A 16,436-nucleotide genomic window follows, 5' to 3' on the forward strand; every position below is an offset into this window, starting at 1 on the left:
ATGGGTAGGATCATTGCTCTTGCAGTAATACTCGTCGTTCTGCCATTGTTGCAGGTGGGAAATGGAGAGCACGAGATTGATGATGAAAATGGAGGAAGAAATGAGAGGAGGAAGAGATGTGATGTGTATGATGGAAGATGGGTTTATGATGATTCATATCCTCTTTACAACTTAACTCATTGCAGCTTCATACTCAAACAATTTGCTTGCCAGAGGAACGGTCGCCCGGACAGACTCTATCTCAAGTATAGATGGCAACCCTCTGCATGCAATTTGCCAAGGTACCATGAATGTTCACATGGGCTGGCCGGGCCCTCCCACTAAATTTATACCAAATAATTTTTCATTCCACTTATAAATAATGTCATAATATGATGCGACTTTAAATAAATATTATTTAATTAAATCAAGTTTAACAACCTAATTAATTATTTAGTTAAAATATTGTTTATGCAGGTTCAATGGTGTAACTTTTTTAAGCAGATATAGAAATAAGCGCATCCTGTTTGTTGGAGATTCCCTGAATTTGAACCAATGGCAATCATTGACATGCATGCTTCATTCAGCTACGCCACATTCCGAGTACAAGTTAGAGAAGACAGGTTCCCTCCGAACATTCACATTCACGGTAAAATAATCAATTACGTTTTCTTCAATTATACTGCTAATAATATTAAAATTTGAACCTCTTAAGTGCAATTTGTGCAGCATGTTCTTTTTAAAACTAAACTAGTCTTTAATCAATTAGTATGGGCATACTGCTTGACATCATCCTCATAGTAGAAAATTCAGGTCATCTTTCTTCGCCATATGAACGTTACCACGTCATAAAGAAAAAATATTTGAAACTAATTACTCCAAAACATTTCATTTATGCCAAATATATTGTAAGATGACACGGGTGTTAATGAAAGAAACTAAGTTTTAAGGGTTATTTTTGGAACTTCATCACTTTATTTATTATTTATTTTTAATTTCAAGTATTTTTGTTACAACTCTAAAATGCAATTTTAACAATTTGTGTGTGTATATATATATTAGCTCTTGCCTCTTGGGCACCATTTTCTTGTGAGCCAGTTTTCAATGATGGGTTCTACTTGAGATTTGTATAATTTGGTGTTAAACTTGCTACCATGCCGAGTATGAGATTGGGCGCAACTTATTGAGTATGAGATTGGATGGGTTGCGGCTTTGTAGCCGAGTCCTAAAGGGAGCGATCTATTGGCTGGATTAAAATGTATTGGTATCATGTATGGACATATTTTAAGTCACTGAATACTTATAGGTAAGTGGAGTTGCCAAAAGAGAAATAGTGTTATCAGGTCAATGTCGATAGAGGGGTTTGTCGTGGACATCGGCTGCAAAGCGTGATAGTATTTTACGATCCTAAGTGTCTCACATGACTTAAGTACAATTTTTACCATATGTATATAAGCTTTTAGGTACCCTTCTATTGCAAGTCAGTTTTAAAGGCTATATTCTACCTATGGTTTGTGTCAATTTACTTAGAAAGCACTCCAAACTTAGCCTATATAAAGGTATGCTCAATATCCCATGAGTTTTAATTATCCTTATGTTTCATTCAATTGTTTGTTGTTCTTGGTAGCTTTGGAATTTTGATCATCATAGAGTTATAATCTTTGAAGTTGTTTGTGATTTTGAGGATTATTTGATACTATTTGGGAACTAAGCTTCGCTATTATCCTCAAAGTTTGGATGTATAGTTGGTATTGCTCTTCTAATTTTGCTTTTCTCTATAATTTCCAGTATCATAAGAACATAGATAAGATCTTGAGTTCATGTGTTACAACATACATGGATTATTTTAGTAGTTTTGCTTTGCTCGTTGACTTATTTTAGAAGCACATACATAGACTACATGAAACAAATTTGGTGCTTGATTACAAATTAGTTACTTAACAAAGTTTAATGTTCTCTTGCATCCTTCGTTATAAATATGCAGGAGTACAATGTTTCTGTGATGCATCTGTGGAGTTCATTTTTGGTCAACATTATACCTAAGAGATACGGGCGGGTTTTGAAGCTTAACAAGCTTGACACAAAAACATGGGAAGGAAATAATGTGTTAATATTCGACACGTGGCACCACTGGCTTCATACCGGAAGGAAACAACAGTGAGATTTACATAAATCCATTATTTATAGTATGTTTGAAATTATGTTTGAAAAATAGAATTTGTAAGTCAAAAAACTCTATTTAGAGCATGTTTGGCCATTTTAAGGCTTTTTGACATTCAAAAGCACTTAATTTTATTTTTTATTTAAAAAAGAAGAAGAACTTTTGGGGTGTTAAACACACTTTTGAAGTCCTTAAACGCACACCCAAACAGGTTCTTAAGCTAAGTTCTAATTGCAAAAATCGGGAAAATACAAAAAAAAAAAAAAAAAAAAAAAAAAGGCCATGAGTACTTTTTAATTGCATGATAGGTGGGATTTCATTGAAGACGGAAAGCACAAATACAAAGACATGAATCGCTTGGCTGCGTATGAAATAGGGCTCAAGACATGGGCTCGATGGGTGGATAAAAGTGTCGATCCTAGAAAAACAAAGGTCTTTTTCCAAGGAGTCTCACCCGACCATTTTAGGTAAGTTATTAAAGAAATTATTTAACAAGAAGTAAAAAGTTAAATTGTTTTAGAGTAATTATGGTTACCAAAAATTAAAAGTGGAAGTGGTAAAATTGTTTAGAATTTCTTTACAGTAAAATTCTAATAATTTTACAAGATCCTTCCATCTTATATTTGCTATTACTGTTATTTGTTAATGTTATTACCAATTTACCATTATTATTTGGATATCTCCTTGTTTAATTAGGGAAAGTTATTGGGGGCTCCATAATGGAAAGAACTGCAATGGAGAAACAAAACCCACACTTGCAGATCTACATCCAAGGCGACAACATCCATCGGAACTAGCATTGGAGAGAGTGTTACGTAACATGTCAAAGCCGGTGCACTTGTTAAATGTTACAAGACTGTCAGAACAAAGAAAAGATGCACATCCATCAGTCTACGGCGTTGGAGGGCACCGTGGGATGGACTGCACCCACTGGTGTCTTGCCGGAGTCCCCGATACATGGAATCAACTTTTGTATACAGAGCTCATTGGGAAATAACTTTTTACTGTATTAAAAATGTTATTTGCTAGTTGCTCAATATACGCTAATATGTTGTTCTGATTTGCTATTTCTGTTAAGGATGTTTCAAAACTCAATGTGATTTGTATGACATTTCAGTTTATTAATAAATTATTTATTTATTTTTTAAGATAAATTAGAACATTTGGCATAACTTTATATGCATGTCGGTGTGACTTTTATGCATTTGGTTTCCTTAACACTACAAAATTTTTTTGCACTTGAAGTCGTTTACTACACTATGTAAATGAAGACATAAACGACGTAAAACGTTTCACTTTCTTTGTGTCTTCTTGTTTAACAACTAACAAGTGTGGTGATATCCACGGTCGAGAAAAAACATTTACGTCGTTGTTTTTTTTTTTTTTTGACATGTCCGCACAAGAGGGAGAATGGAGATTTGACCTAGTGACTTCCACTTCATTAAGTGTGGTCTTAGCCGATTGAACTACCTCTTGGAGACAAAATTTACGTTGTTTAGATGAAACCACTTACAATTTTACGTGGTTTAATTCAAGGAAAAATTCATATTTAGCTTTTAGATTTTCATGTTATTTGAATTTAATCCTTAAAGTTTTTAATTTTAAGAAACAATTTTTAAGTTTTGCTCAAGTTTAAAATGAGTTTTTTTGTTATTTTACTGTTAAAGTTAACGGTTTGTCATGCGCCATATGTCTCATTTGACAAGTTACGAATACCCAAATATAATGCTAAGTCAACCAAAAAACAAAACACCCACAAAAAACAATAGATCTGACACGTAAAACTTAGATAACCACAAACCTCATATTAAACTAAAGAGTAAAGAGCAAACCAACAATAATAAATAACTTTGGTTTGGTTAAAGTGGCATTGCATTGGAATGTTGAGATAGCCGTTAACGTGTCAAATAAAACATATATGGTAGATGAAAAACTGTTTATTTTGATGGTAAAGTAATAGATGAATCTATTTTAAACTTGGACAAAACTTAGAGACTTTATTCTTGAAATTGAAAACCCAACTAGTAAATCAAAATCTGATGAAAACCTAAGAATTAAAATATTTTTTTCATGAAATTAAATGATGTACAATTATAAAAAGTAATTATTTTTATTTAAATAAAAAAGAAGAGTACACCGACCAGTATACCCATTTTTTTTTTCACCTAATATCAATACACTCAAATTATCGACACAAATATATCATTTTTTTTATTTTTTTTATAAACTGGTGTTAATAAATTAAAGAAAATCTTCAAGTAATTTTCAGTCCTAACCGTCGTCTCTCCGTTTCCCAACCGTAGAACATACCACCCCTCGCCCTTCAAAGCAGAGTGAGCATGATGCTGGATCTGAGTCCGTTCTCGAGCGACAACTTCGACCCGAAGAAATGGATAAACGCGGCGACTCAGAGCCGGCACTCGCAGGACACGGTGGACGAGCACCTGGCGGAGCTGGAGTCAAAGCTCCAGATGGTCTCCGAAGAGATCGCCGCCTCGCTCGAGGAGCAGGGTGCCGCTGCTCTCCTCCGCGTTCCGCGTGCCACCCGCGACGTCCTCCGCCTCCGCGAAGACGCTGTCTCCCTCCGCTCTGGCGTCTCCGCAATCCTCCAGAAGCTCAAGAAGGTAACCGGATTTACCAACTTATGCGTTGTTTGTTTCTTATCTTTGGTTGCTGAGAAAAATGTGGGTGATCCGAGGAGATTGGAGTTCTGCATTGTTAGATTTGCGTTCTTATTTATTGCTGGTTGATGAGGAGATGCGGGAAACTAAGCCAGATTCAGGTTTGAAGTGTTAGATTTAAGTTATTTGGCAATTGAGAGCGTGAAGATGTTTGCGGAATTGTGGTTAATACAACTATTTGAATTCAGTTTTCTCTAAGAGATCAAAAGGTGGGCGCTGCAGACTTGTGTTTGATTTCTATTTGTTTAGTTTTGTTTGGCCGCTCAGAATTGGGATTTGCGAATATGCGAGTGTTATGTTTTGCGAGGGTAGTAGAACTAGGGCTTATTTGAGGTGACTTTTCAAATTATAGGAAGCCTCAAAGGACAAAGAACATAGGATCAGGAGTTGAAATCTGTTTTGATCTAGTAAGAATCGGAATTGGAAAGTTGTAGCCCTCTGAATCATCTTTTTAACGCCACCATGCTTGCCTTCATTTGATGTTGGAATAAAAAAAGATATTGTCATTTACTTACTGCGACGTACCTCTAGACCAAAAACTTAAATCAAAATATGTTTTCACACTGAATTTGTCAACACTTAAAACCTAACACATGGGATTTTGCATTTCTTCCAAAGAAAGTGCCAAATGTGCAGGGATGAAGGACAAGCAAAGAAGAGATGGTACTAGACTCCTCTTCTTGTCCACATATGTTGCTCAATAATGTGATTTCCGGATCTTTTTGGAATTAATGTCTCCTTGGTGTTAAATTTTCCTGGATTTGTCTAAAAGAGGTAATTAAGGTCTTCTGCACAGCAAAAATCTTGTAAAACATCACGAGAAGGGAAATTGACTTTTTGAAGAATCTTTAAATACTCAAGAGGGGGATTATGTAGTAAACATCTTATCAAGGTTGCAATGTTTCTTGTGGGTTCTTTGCTTGGTTTGATTAATTCCATTGGAGCACGTCAGTTTATAGTTGGGGTTAATGGCAAACGTTGCTTGTATGGTATCTTTGGCTTCTAATTTGGGTATGCTAGGTTTCTTGCATATTCTTGGGAAATAGTACCCTATTTAGCATTATTGTCCAGGTGTAAATGTTCTGGGTTCTGAGCACAAGTTTAGTTAGCCTTATTGGATGAAGATGCCAGTAGCTTGGCATGTTGGAGGTTTTGCAATACAGTTGAATAGAATTAGCAGAGGATTGATCATAATCTAATAGATCCTTGATAAAATAAGACCTATTTATACTAGCCAGTGTTACATGGACATGATGAAGAAACGATTGTATTGAGAATTGTCTAATGTGGACTCACCCAGACAGGATATTTTCTTTTAGATGACAATACATAGATTCTGATTAAAGTCGTGCCCAGTACAAATTGTAGAGACCTGGGTTAAATGCATTTTATTTCAATGCTGCAACCAAATTAAGAAGGCTTCAGTGATACTTCAGAACAAAAGAACTAGCCAGTGAATATTGTCCCAACCTAGTTTATTCTTTTCGCATTGATGTGGCATTCCACCAGTTTGGTTGGTACTTTATGTATTTGTTGACACTGGTTGCTTGGTACTTTTTGCATTTGTTGTGTTCCCCATAAATATTAAATTGTCTTTTTGAGTTCTCTCGGAGGCATTTCACAATAAGTTGCAATGTTGAGTAGGCAATAATGCAGTTAATGTCTGTTCAAGTTTATGAGTTAATGTGCCAACAGTTTGGACACATGAAAAATTTTGGTTTGAAAATTGGGAATGGAAAGATTTAACAGCTATGGTAATAGATGATGGTTACAGCAGTGGTATAGGTAGTGTTGCTTATAAATTTTTAGGTGGAAAAGTGTTGAATATGAACTAATATTGACAATTAAACTGTTGGAAATGACTTCCATTGTAGATGATATTTTTTCTGGCTATCAATTTTTAGGTAAAACTTGTTTTTGTATTTTTTTTCTACCTATGTTTGCATAATGCAAAATTCTCAAATATTTTTACTTATAAAAAAAATGTTTACATATTGTAAAATGTTGCTGGTCCTTTCTGGTGAATAGCAGCTGACGGCAAGGTATCAAGGACATTATTGAAATATATATTAACCATGCATGACAAGATGCTCTCTCTCTCTCTCTCTCTCTCAACCATTTTGTCATCATCTTCAGGCAGAGGGATCCTCAGCAGAATCGATTGCTGCCCTTGCTAAAGTCGATACCGTCAAACAAAGAATGGAAGCTGCGTATGAGACTTTGCAGGTAGACAATTCCTGGTTCTCACATATGCTAGTTGTAGAGTTCATAAGATGCAGCTAAGGAAGGTTGTTTGTTTAATTAAGTATGCTCATTTGCATTTAATGACAGGATGCTGCTGGGTTAACTCAATTAAGTGCAACTGTGGAGGATGTCTTTGCCAGTGGTGATCTTCCTCGGGCTGCTGAAACCTTGGCCAATATGAGGCATTGCTTGTCTGCTGTTGGGGAGGTAATGTTTTTCCTTAGGTTCTTTTACATCATGCAGTGAGTTTGATACTCATGAAGTTTCATGGTTTGACTTTCTCTCTTTCAACTCTTCATTTTAGGTTGCTGAATTTGCTAATGTGAGGAAGCAACTTGAGGTCTTAGAGGATAGATTAGACGCAATGGTACAGCCTCGTCTAACAGATGCATTATCTAACCGCAAGGTCAGATTTTCCTGTAGAACTCTGTCTTGTTACTTGCAGCTATCTGTTTTGCAGTTCTCAACTCCTTGTCTTACTCATTATTTATTATTTAATGTGTTTAGGTTGATGTTGCTCAAGATTTGCGAGGAATCCTTATTCGAATTGGAAGATTCAAGTCTTTAGAGCTACATTATTCAAAAGTTCACCTAAAGTCCATAAAGCAGCTCTGGGAAGATTTTGACTCAAAACAGCGAGCTAATAAGCTTGCCACCGAGAGAAATGAGACGGAAAGGCTATCAAGTAGTAATGAGTTTCAATCAAATTCACCTTCAATTTCATTCTCCAGTTGGTTGCCAAGTTTCTATGATGAATTGCTACTTTATCTTGAACAAGAATGGAAGTGGTACAGTTCTTGCTTCTCAATATCCAAATATTTAGTGGCACTTTCTCACGGTTGTTCAAAAGAATAGAAATTGCCTCCATATTTCTTGACTTGATAAATTTTATAGTAATATCACATGAACTTGGTTTCAGTTAACAGCTGAAGCTAGTTAGTGCCATGAAGAATTCTTTGAACTATGTTAGTTTCTATTATTGGAAACAGCTTCCTCCCGTTGCAGCTGGTGATGAGTCAATGGCCTTTTTTCACCCATTTTTCTACCTGTCAATGAATGTAGATATCAATTCACTGTGAAAATTAATCTGTGCTGGACCTGATTATAGTGAATTACTAATCTAGTTAGAAAGTATGTACATAATTCTAAAGGAATTTATGAATTGGTTTTTTTTTTTTTTTTTCCTCAACATGTCATATGAGAATGTTTTTATTCAATATTTGTCTATAAAAAGTGTTCCCTTTTGATTTCCGCTTGCCTTTATGTGAGAAAGTTGGCAGTAGTCCCATTTAGTAGGTAGCCTGAACTTCTATTATTCACTTACAGAGGAGATCATAGTACTCACCTATGTTGATATTTAAAGAAAAAGGTTTTGTTGTTTTTTAAACTGTTATGAATTGTCCTACATTCTTGAAGAAGAGAAGTTTTTTCACAAACAAGTAATGGCAAACAAAATTGTTTTCTTCCTCTAAAACTGGAACCTTCAGTGAGATGGGAATACTACATGTGGAGCATAAGTAGTTGTTGAACCATGTTACCTTGTCTGTACCTGTGAGAACATATGATTGTGTTTCTTCTGTCTCAATAATCATAGTTGTCTAAACCATATATTAATATGTTGAGATATATAGACCTCTGAGTTTATCAGAGTAGAATGATTTCGTTTTCCTCGTTGATGAAGAGACTATTGCAGTAGACTAATCATTATATTATTTATCTCACTTTTGTGAGTAATTTGGAAGTCATATTTATTCAGATTAGTTCATGTTCCCCACAACAATTTCTTACTACTGTTTATTTTCAGTGCTGCATTACTTGATATTAATAGAAAAGCCGTTATTTTCCAACTGTGAAATTCAAGCGTTTGTGTATACTATTGTCTGCAGGTGTCTGGTTGCTTTTCCAGATGATTATAAAAGTCTTGTCCCAAAGCTATTAATTGAGACAATGGCCGCTGTGGGATCAAGTTTTGTTTCTTGTATCAACCTTGCTGCTGGAGATGTTGTTCCGGAAACAAAAGCACTAGCTAAAGGTTGCATTTGAAATCATTAAGAGTGGTTGAAAATCATAATTGTTCTTTAGGTATTAAATGTTCTACATGGTCTGATGTTGATAGTGTTCCACCTATTAATCGTTGTGGCATGTTAAAGTATTCATCACCCTTTTGTATCTGAAAATATTAGTCTGCTAAGAATTGCTGCCAATCCATAAAACATGCAATTGGATTTGGAGTTGGACAATATAGATTTATGTTGCAGTTGGGGTATAGATACAGATATTTTGGTGTAATTGTTTCTTTTGTTTGTTGTTTTGGTTGAGAAGGGCTCTGTTGGCTTTTGGTTTTAGCTGTAAAAAGAGTGTTTTGGTGGGTTTGATTCTTGTATAGTGTCGGGTCTTTAGTTTTCTGCTAAAGAGAGAATTGTAATAGTTGTTTCGATGATATAAGACTTTACTCCCTCATCCAAAAAAAAAAAAAAAAATTGGTTCTTTTATTGGTTTGAAAAGAACCTGCTTTTCATCTATCCCTCTATGATTACACAACTCTGTCTCATGATACTTTGAGATGGTTACTCGAGAAGAATGAAATTTTATTTTTGTTCTGTTTGATTGCTGAAGAATGAAATTTTATTTTTGTATTTTAATCCTAAGTCTTAGCTGGACAACTAAACCATTTCCAAGATAAGGTTTCTGGGAGTTCCTTATCTCACTGGATATGTCCTCACTGCTTGGATGTCATAAGACGCTGTTTGTTTTACCTTTCTGACTGTTCTTGTTAATCTGCTTTCAAGTAAGATTCCCAGGTGGTCTGCTTTCAATTCTACTTATTAGAGCGAGAAATTCATTTCTTTTTTCTTCTGTGTAATTGGTCCATCTGACCATAGCAATAGCTAATCTCCCCACTGCCTTTTGACGTTGACAATCAATCAGTTCATTTATTCATGTGCTTCATTCTGAGAGTATGATACGGTTATGACTTTTTCATGGGGTTGTTTAACTTGATATGTTGTTTCTAAGACTGATTAGCATATCATAATTGCCTGGCATGATCAATTTTACATGTGATGGATTCATCAATCCCATAATTAACTTGCAATACCAATTCTTTTCTTTTTCGTTTTATTTTATAATTATTTCTTTGCCTAGTTAGTTTTTGAATGTATTGGAGCCTGAGATTTACAATTTGGTTCCAAATTGTGGTTAGGTTTATTGCATAAATTGAATAAGTTATTTCTCTTATTGAACTTACGAGCAGTTCTTTAATATCTTACCCTTGCGTTTCTATTTTATAACTTAAGGTATTTTGGATATTCTATCTGGAGATATGCCAAAGGGTATCAAGATTCAGACTAAGCATCTGGAGGCCCTCATTGAATTACACAATATGACGGGGACCTTTGCTAGGAATATTCAGCACTTGTTTTCAGAATCTGATCTCCGGGTTTTGATGGATACCCTGAAGGCAGTGTATTTTCCCTATGAATCATTTAAAAAGAGGTGAAACTATAAACTAAACTAAATGTGTGGTATTAATTTCTAAGTGAAGGTAGTGAAGCATGTTATGAAAACTTCTCTTGGTGTTGGCTTAACTACTTAAAAATTTTGTTCACACTTGTTCAGTTTCTGTTTAGTAGGAAGAAGAATGAATTATGATGTGTCTCCTTCGAGTTTTTGGGAGTTTTCTTATCCTAGTCATTTTTCCAGAATGCATCTAAGATACAACTAAATTTTTCTTTGGAGTATATGTGCATTTTAACGGCCTTAGCTTGACATTGTAGTTTCAACTTTGGACACAGATAGGGAACCATGAAAAATGTGATTCCATAAATCACGATGAATATGATTGAGAAACTGAGTGGAAAAAAAAAAAAAAAAACAATGTTGAAAGCTTGTGAACAATGCGTACAGAATGTGATTGTTGTCACATAAAAATTTGAACTATCATATGTTTCTTGAACATTTTTCATATGAATATGTTGCATTCTCCCAAGGTTTCCTGGATATTGCAAATGTGATTCCCTATATTTTGTAGGAAGGCTACATACAGTCCTGTTTAATATAATGATCCTGGTTTGGAAGAACACTGGTGTTTTACTGATATTTTTTAATGTTCTATTTTCTACATACATCCAATTCATTTTCTACATAATGATTTGAGTTTAGAACATTGGCTTTCAAGCAACATGTGTATGCTATTTTCGACATGCATCACTCTCATCTCTGATCTGCATCTATTTCTCTTTGTAATTAATTGGTCAATGTATCCCAGTGTTTTCAATAAGTTAATTAACCATTAAATCTGTGTCCCAGTTATGGACAGATGGAACGCGCTATCCTCTCCTCTGAGATCGCTGGGGTGGATCTGAGGGGAGCAGTTACTCGTGGAGTGGGAGCCCAGGGAATTGAACTCAGCGAAACAGTTCGCAGAATGGAGGAATCTATTCCTCAAGTTATTGTACTTCTTGAAGCAACTGTTGAGAGGTGCATCAGTTTTACCGGTGGTTCTGAGGCTGATGAGCTAATTCTTGCGCTTGATGACATAATGTTGCAGTACATTTCTACCCTGCAAGAAACACTCAAATCGTTAAGAGTCGTCTGTGGAGTGGATCATGTGGCTGATGGTGTTGGTTCAAAGAAGGAGACAGGATCAGATAAAAAGGACAGCCAAAGTGCACGCAAAGTTGACGTGATCTCCAATGAGGAGGAGTGGTCCATTGTCCAAGGGGCTTTGCAAATCCTCACAGTTGCAGATTGTTTGACAAGCAGGTCATCTGTGTTTGAAGCTACATTGAGAGCTACTCTTGCTAGGTTGAGCACAAGTTTGTCTATTTCAGTATTTGGTTCAAGTCTGGACCAAAACCAGTCACACGTCAGTGATGAGGGAACTTTGGAATCGTCTTTGGGTGGAAGGGCTGCCTTGGATGTGGCAGCTTTACGGCTCGTTGATGTTCCTGAGAAGGCTAGGAAACTCTTTAATCTTTTAAATCAGGTTGAGAAAAACTTCATGCAGTCTCATCTTACTTTTTTTTCAGGGATATTTTCTCCTTTAATTTACTAGGGAAATCTGAATATTCAAGGTAACATGAGAATTTTTTTTTTTTTAAATAAAATAAAATTTAAGCTTAAAACATAATTCTCATTTTATTCTGAAGATAAAAATCAAAACGATGAATCTTTGAGAAGAAAAGACAATCAAAGTTCTAGACTCTAACCTAGACAGCCTAACTGTAAAAAAAGAAAACAAAAAAAAAAAAATTAAGGCCAGAAAAATAGGGACACATTTAAAGAAAAGCAAAAGGAAAGGAAACAAACAAATAAATAAGTGGATATAGGCAGTTGGTTCAAAACTAAAATCAATCTATAGTTTAAGTCAATACGTCTCATATTATTATTTTTGGTTTTTTTTTTTTAAGATCATAAATGGCAGCCTCTTTTTCTTTGCTTTGTTTGTCTCCAAATTTGTTTTACTTGTTCTTTGGCTTGGGAAATTTCCTTTTTCCTTCTCATTTGTAGTTATAACATTATCTTATGTTGCCATGCAGTCTAAAGATCCCCGGTTCCATGCACTTCCACTTGCATCTCAGAGAGTTGCAGCATTTGCTGACGCAGTGAATGAACTTGTATATGATGTCCTCATATCTAAAGTACGGCAACATCTCAGTGATGTATCTCGTTTGCCAGTATGGTCCTCCATTGAGGAGCAAAGTGCTTTTCCTCTTCCAACCTTCAGTGTATACCCCCAGTCCTATGTGACCAGTGTTGGTGAATACCTGTTAACGCTGCCGCAGCAATTGGAGCCACTTGCTGAGGGCATCTCCAACAATGATGCCAACAATGATGAGGCACAGTTCTTTGCCACAGAATGGATGTTCAAGGTAACCAACCTATACAACAAGGCAAAAGTTCTTACTCTAGGTGCCAAAACTTTTATGAATATTTTTTTTCTTCAATATTATTATATCAAGTGTCTGGCTTGTAATTAAACGAGAACATGGTATCAAATTGGTCCCAGCCTAGACATATAGGTGCCATATAGGGAACATGTAAATGCCTAGGCAATGAGGATAGACTAATTAGCTTGAAGTTTCTTTTTATTTTTAATGAGTAGATATTACAATGAAAAAAATAACACTATTAAGTAAAAAAACAGCCCTAGTATAGTCAGCTTTCTAAGAGAATCTGTGTGTAGTTTTTCACTTGAATAAGAGAGGGAAAAGCGTTGAGCACCAAACCTAACCCTCTTCAGGAACTTCCCAACTGGCCCCTTATAATCAGATAATCTTGGCCTAGGTTGTTTTGTGCTCCTATATACATGATGTCTGGATATGGCACTTGAGAACCCACAAGCTGTGTTGAAGCTTGCATACAAGTCACTCCCTTTTAATAATTATATTCTGATGATTAATTGTTGCGAAATTTGCCTATGAATGTTATTTCTTCTGTATTATAGGTTGCAGAGGGTGCAACTGCACTCTACATAGAACAATTGCGGGGGATTCAGTACATATCAGATCGCGGAGCCCAACAGCTATCAGCTGACATTCAATATCATAGTAATGTGCTCTCGGCTCTGTCAATGGAAAATCCTCCAGTCCTTGCAACATTCGACACTTGCCTCTCTACCCCAAGAGATCAGCTGAAAGATCTTCTGAAATCGGATTCAGGAAACCTGCTTGATCTTCCAACAGCAAACCTTGTATGTAAGATGCGGCGTGTAAGTTTAGATTAGTGAAATTTCCTCTTGCGAAAAATTTTCGACATAGTGCTGGGGTTGCTGTTATTTTGGCCTTTGTCCTCTCTTATTGCGTTTGAAATGATAAAGCTATGGATAAAATGTATTACCATAATGTTTTTTATACGTAAGAGATTTGTTCTATCGAGAAGTACATGTATATCTTTTAGTCAAAAATTTTTGAGAAGTTTGAGGTGGTTGTAGTTGTAAAGCAACTTATATACTTAGAAGATTATTAGTAAAGATTTAGCTCGTACTTAAAATAAAATTAAATGAACCAAACTTAAACATTCGATACTTCGTTCAATTGCAGTCCTATTTGTGTTAATTTGACTTGTCACCTTTTCTTTTTCTTTTTTTTTTTTTTTCTTTTTTTTGAACGATGAGGTGGGCCTCCCACTCGCCGGCCTTAAACCTCCAATAGTTCAGTTGGGTGTACATGACTAAGTGTTCTTCTTTAAAAGTGGCCCAAGTCCAGTTTATTTCAAAGCGGTTGCTTCTCCAATGTTTCAGCCATGTCGCTCAGGTCTTGTTTGGGATTGCGTTTGATGGGCTTAAAAGTGTTTTTAACACTCAAAAAGTCCATTAGAAGAAAAAAGTACTCGTTTGGTAAAAAATTTAAAAGCGTTTTTAAGAGTCTAAAAAGGCTAAAATGAAGCTTTTAAAAATGGTCAAAACGTACTTTTTTTTTTTTTTTTGGAACGATGAGGTGGGCCTCCCACTCGTCGGCCTTAAACCTCCAACAGTTCAGTTGGGTGTACATGACTGAGAGTTATTCTTTAAAAGTGGCCCAAGTCCAATTTATTTCAAAGCGGTTGCTTCTCCAATGTTTCAGCCATGTCACTCAGGTCTTATTCGGGATTGCGTTTGATGGGCTTAAAAGTGTTTTTAACACTCAAAAAGTCCGTTAGAAGAAAAAAGTACTCGTTTGGTAAAAAATTTAAAAGCGCTTTTAAGAGTCCAAAAAGACTAAAATGAAGCTTTTAAAAAAGAACTTTTAAAAATGGTCAAAACGTACCTTTTTTTTTTTTTTTTTGGAACGATGAGGTGGGCCTCCCACTCGCCGGCCTTAAACCTCCAACAGTTCAGTTGGGTGTACATGACTGAGAGTTCTTCTTTAAAAGTGGCCCCTGTCTGGTTTGTTTCAAAGCGGTTGCTTCTCCAATGTTTCAACCATGTCACTCAGGGCATGTTTGGGATTGCGTTTGATGGGTTTAAAAGTGCTTTTAACACTTAAAAAGTTTATTTGAAGAAAAAACTACTTGTTTGATCATTTTTGTTTTTAAGGGTTCAAAAAACTTAAAAATGACTAAAACACATTTTTGACAAAAACTTAAAAATGAAATTTTTACCTAAAAACTCTTTTTGATTTAAAAGCCCAACTTCTCACTCAACCCCGCAAGTCTACCTTTGTGGCATCCTTGTTGGCAATATACCTGCAACCGCTCCTTTCTACAGCTACCTTTGTTCTCAACATCTTTGTTGGACACAACCTCGCTCCCATTTCTACTTGCTCTTTTTGGCGGCCTTTGCTGCTATTATTCTCTTTTTGCTGTCACTTTCTGTTGTTTTTGCAATTGTCTTATTTTTATACTTTTTATTAGAGTCCTTGGAGTCCTCTCTCCCCCCGTCTATCTCTATTTGTTTTCAATGTTTTCTTAACAAAAACATTAATCTCAACACAAATTATGGCAAAATAATTCTACTATTCGCAGCAGTCAACCCAAACACACCTGGGATTAAATCTTAATAAATTAAAATAAAACACACGAGGTTGGGTTTGGCCCACGCCCACCTGCTTCTGCGGTTTAGGGATCATCGGCAGCTGCAAATGTTGGGAGCCTAGAGCGGGGGGAGATTAGTGAAAACATGGATAGGTGTGCCCTGGGACACGGGAATGGGAGATAGACAAAGAAGATGTTGATTGCTATTCATCCTATATATGCCTTGGAGCAGGAGACCTGGAAGGAAAAATATCTGCTTTTGAGCTTTCATTCACTCGTATTCCACCCACTAGGGGCGATAGCAATAGCCGGTCGCCAAGGAACCACTCGTGCTCTGCTCTGCCTTGCAGATTCGACGAATAGAGTAGGCAAGCAATTATTTCCAATGGGAGCTTTAGCTCTTTCTTTCAATTCATCCTCTTACACCGTGAGTAAAGCAGGTCGGGAATCCATTATGTCATGCGGTTTCGGAAAGTGGGAGCACTCAGAAAAAGTTAGTAATTTTATCGTAATAAAAGAGGGTGGGTTAGTGGCTAGAAGTCGTCCTTTCTTTTTCAAGAAAAAAAGTTATTCCGAACGGTTGATTCTCACCCAACAAGCTTAAGTGGTCGACACAGCTAGTCGTTGAAGACACTCGACTCGCAATTGGCCTTCCATTCCATCAAAAGATTTGAGTGGCGTTAACGCTCACACAAAGTAACCAATTGCAACCTTTTGGCAAACTTTTACAAGAAGCCCATAATATCACCACAACCCACGGTCGTATATTAAAATAGAAATACCACCTCCCCTTTGGTTTCGTTACACACATAATATGAAGGATTGACAAATCCAAAAGAAACGCAAATGATCATGCCAAACAGTGGAGAAACTGTGCAGCCGAAGTGGGAAGAATATTACACTAATCATGAAACTGG

At 36.1% G+C, this 16,436-nt stretch overlaps 2 protein-coding genes across 2 annotated transcripts; both read left to right on the forward strand.

Annotated features, from left to right (window-relative positions):
* Positions 1-3,193, forward strand: LOC132182019 (protein trichome birefringence-like 43). Its single transcript, XM_059595230.1, has 5 exons — positions 1-281; positions 457-628; positions 1,964-2,136; positions 2,449-2,607; positions 2,837-3,193. Exons 1-5 carry the CDS (start codon positions 1-3, stop codon positions 3,135-3,137), a joined length of 1,086 nt encoding a protein of 361 aa, XP_059451213.1. The 3' UTR covers positions 3,138-3,193.
* A 1,211-nt stretch (positions 3,194-4,404) lies between these two features.
* Positions 4,405-13,982, forward strand: LOC132181367 (conserved oligomeric Golgi complex subunit 7). The gene is made up of 10 exons (XM_059594557.1): positions 4,405-4,764; positions 6,958-7,047; positions 7,153-7,272; positions 7,370-7,471; positions 7,573-7,853; positions 8,952-9,097; positions 10,362-10,560; positions 11,374-12,052; positions 12,606-12,938; positions 13,514-13,982. Exons 1-10 carry the CDS (start codon positions 4,480-4,482, stop codon positions 13,790-13,792), a joined length of 2,514 nt encoding a protein of 837 aa, XP_059450540.1. The 5' UTR covers positions 4,405-4,479; the 3' UTR covers positions 13,793-13,982.
* The last annotated feature ends 2,454 nt before the right edge of the window (positions 13,983-16,436 follow it).

Source organism: Corylus avellana, chromosome ca5, assembly GCF_901000735.1.
Source record: "Corylus avellana chromosome ca5, CavTom2PMs-1.0".
Lineage (NCBI taxonomy): Eukaryota > Viridiplantae > Streptophyta > Magnoliopsida > Fagales > Betulaceae > Corylus > Corylus avellana.

What these genes read in the sequence shown, in the direction of transcription:
- LOC132181367 (XM_059594557.1), top strand. Translation starts at nt 4,480, where the DNA reads ATGATGCTGGATCTGAGTCCGTTCTCGAGCGACAACTTCGACCCGAAG. An exon ending in CTGCGTATGAGACTTTGCAG is followed by an intron (nt 7,048 to 7,152) that starts GTAGACAATTCC and finishes ATTTAATGACAG; the next exon opens with GATGCTGCTGGGTTAACTCA. An exon ending in TATGAATCATTTAAAAAGAG is followed by an intron (nt 10,561 to 11,373) that starts GTGAAACTATAA and finishes TCTGTGTCCCAG; the next exon opens with TTATGGACAGATGGAACGCG.
- LOC132182019 (XM_059595230.1), top strand. Translation starts at nt 1, where the DNA reads ATGGGTAGGATCATTGCTCTTGCAGTAATACTCGTCGTTCTGCCATTG. An exon ending in TCTGCATGCAATTTGCCAAG is followed by an intron (nt 282 to 456) that starts GTACCATGAATG and finishes TTGTTTATGCAG; the next exon opens with GTTCAATGGTGTAACTTTTT. An exon ending in GTCTCACCCGACCATTTTAG is followed by an intron (nt 2,608 to 2,836) that starts GTAAGTTATTAA and finishes TTGTTTAATTAG; the next exon opens with GGAAAGTTATTGGGGGCTCC.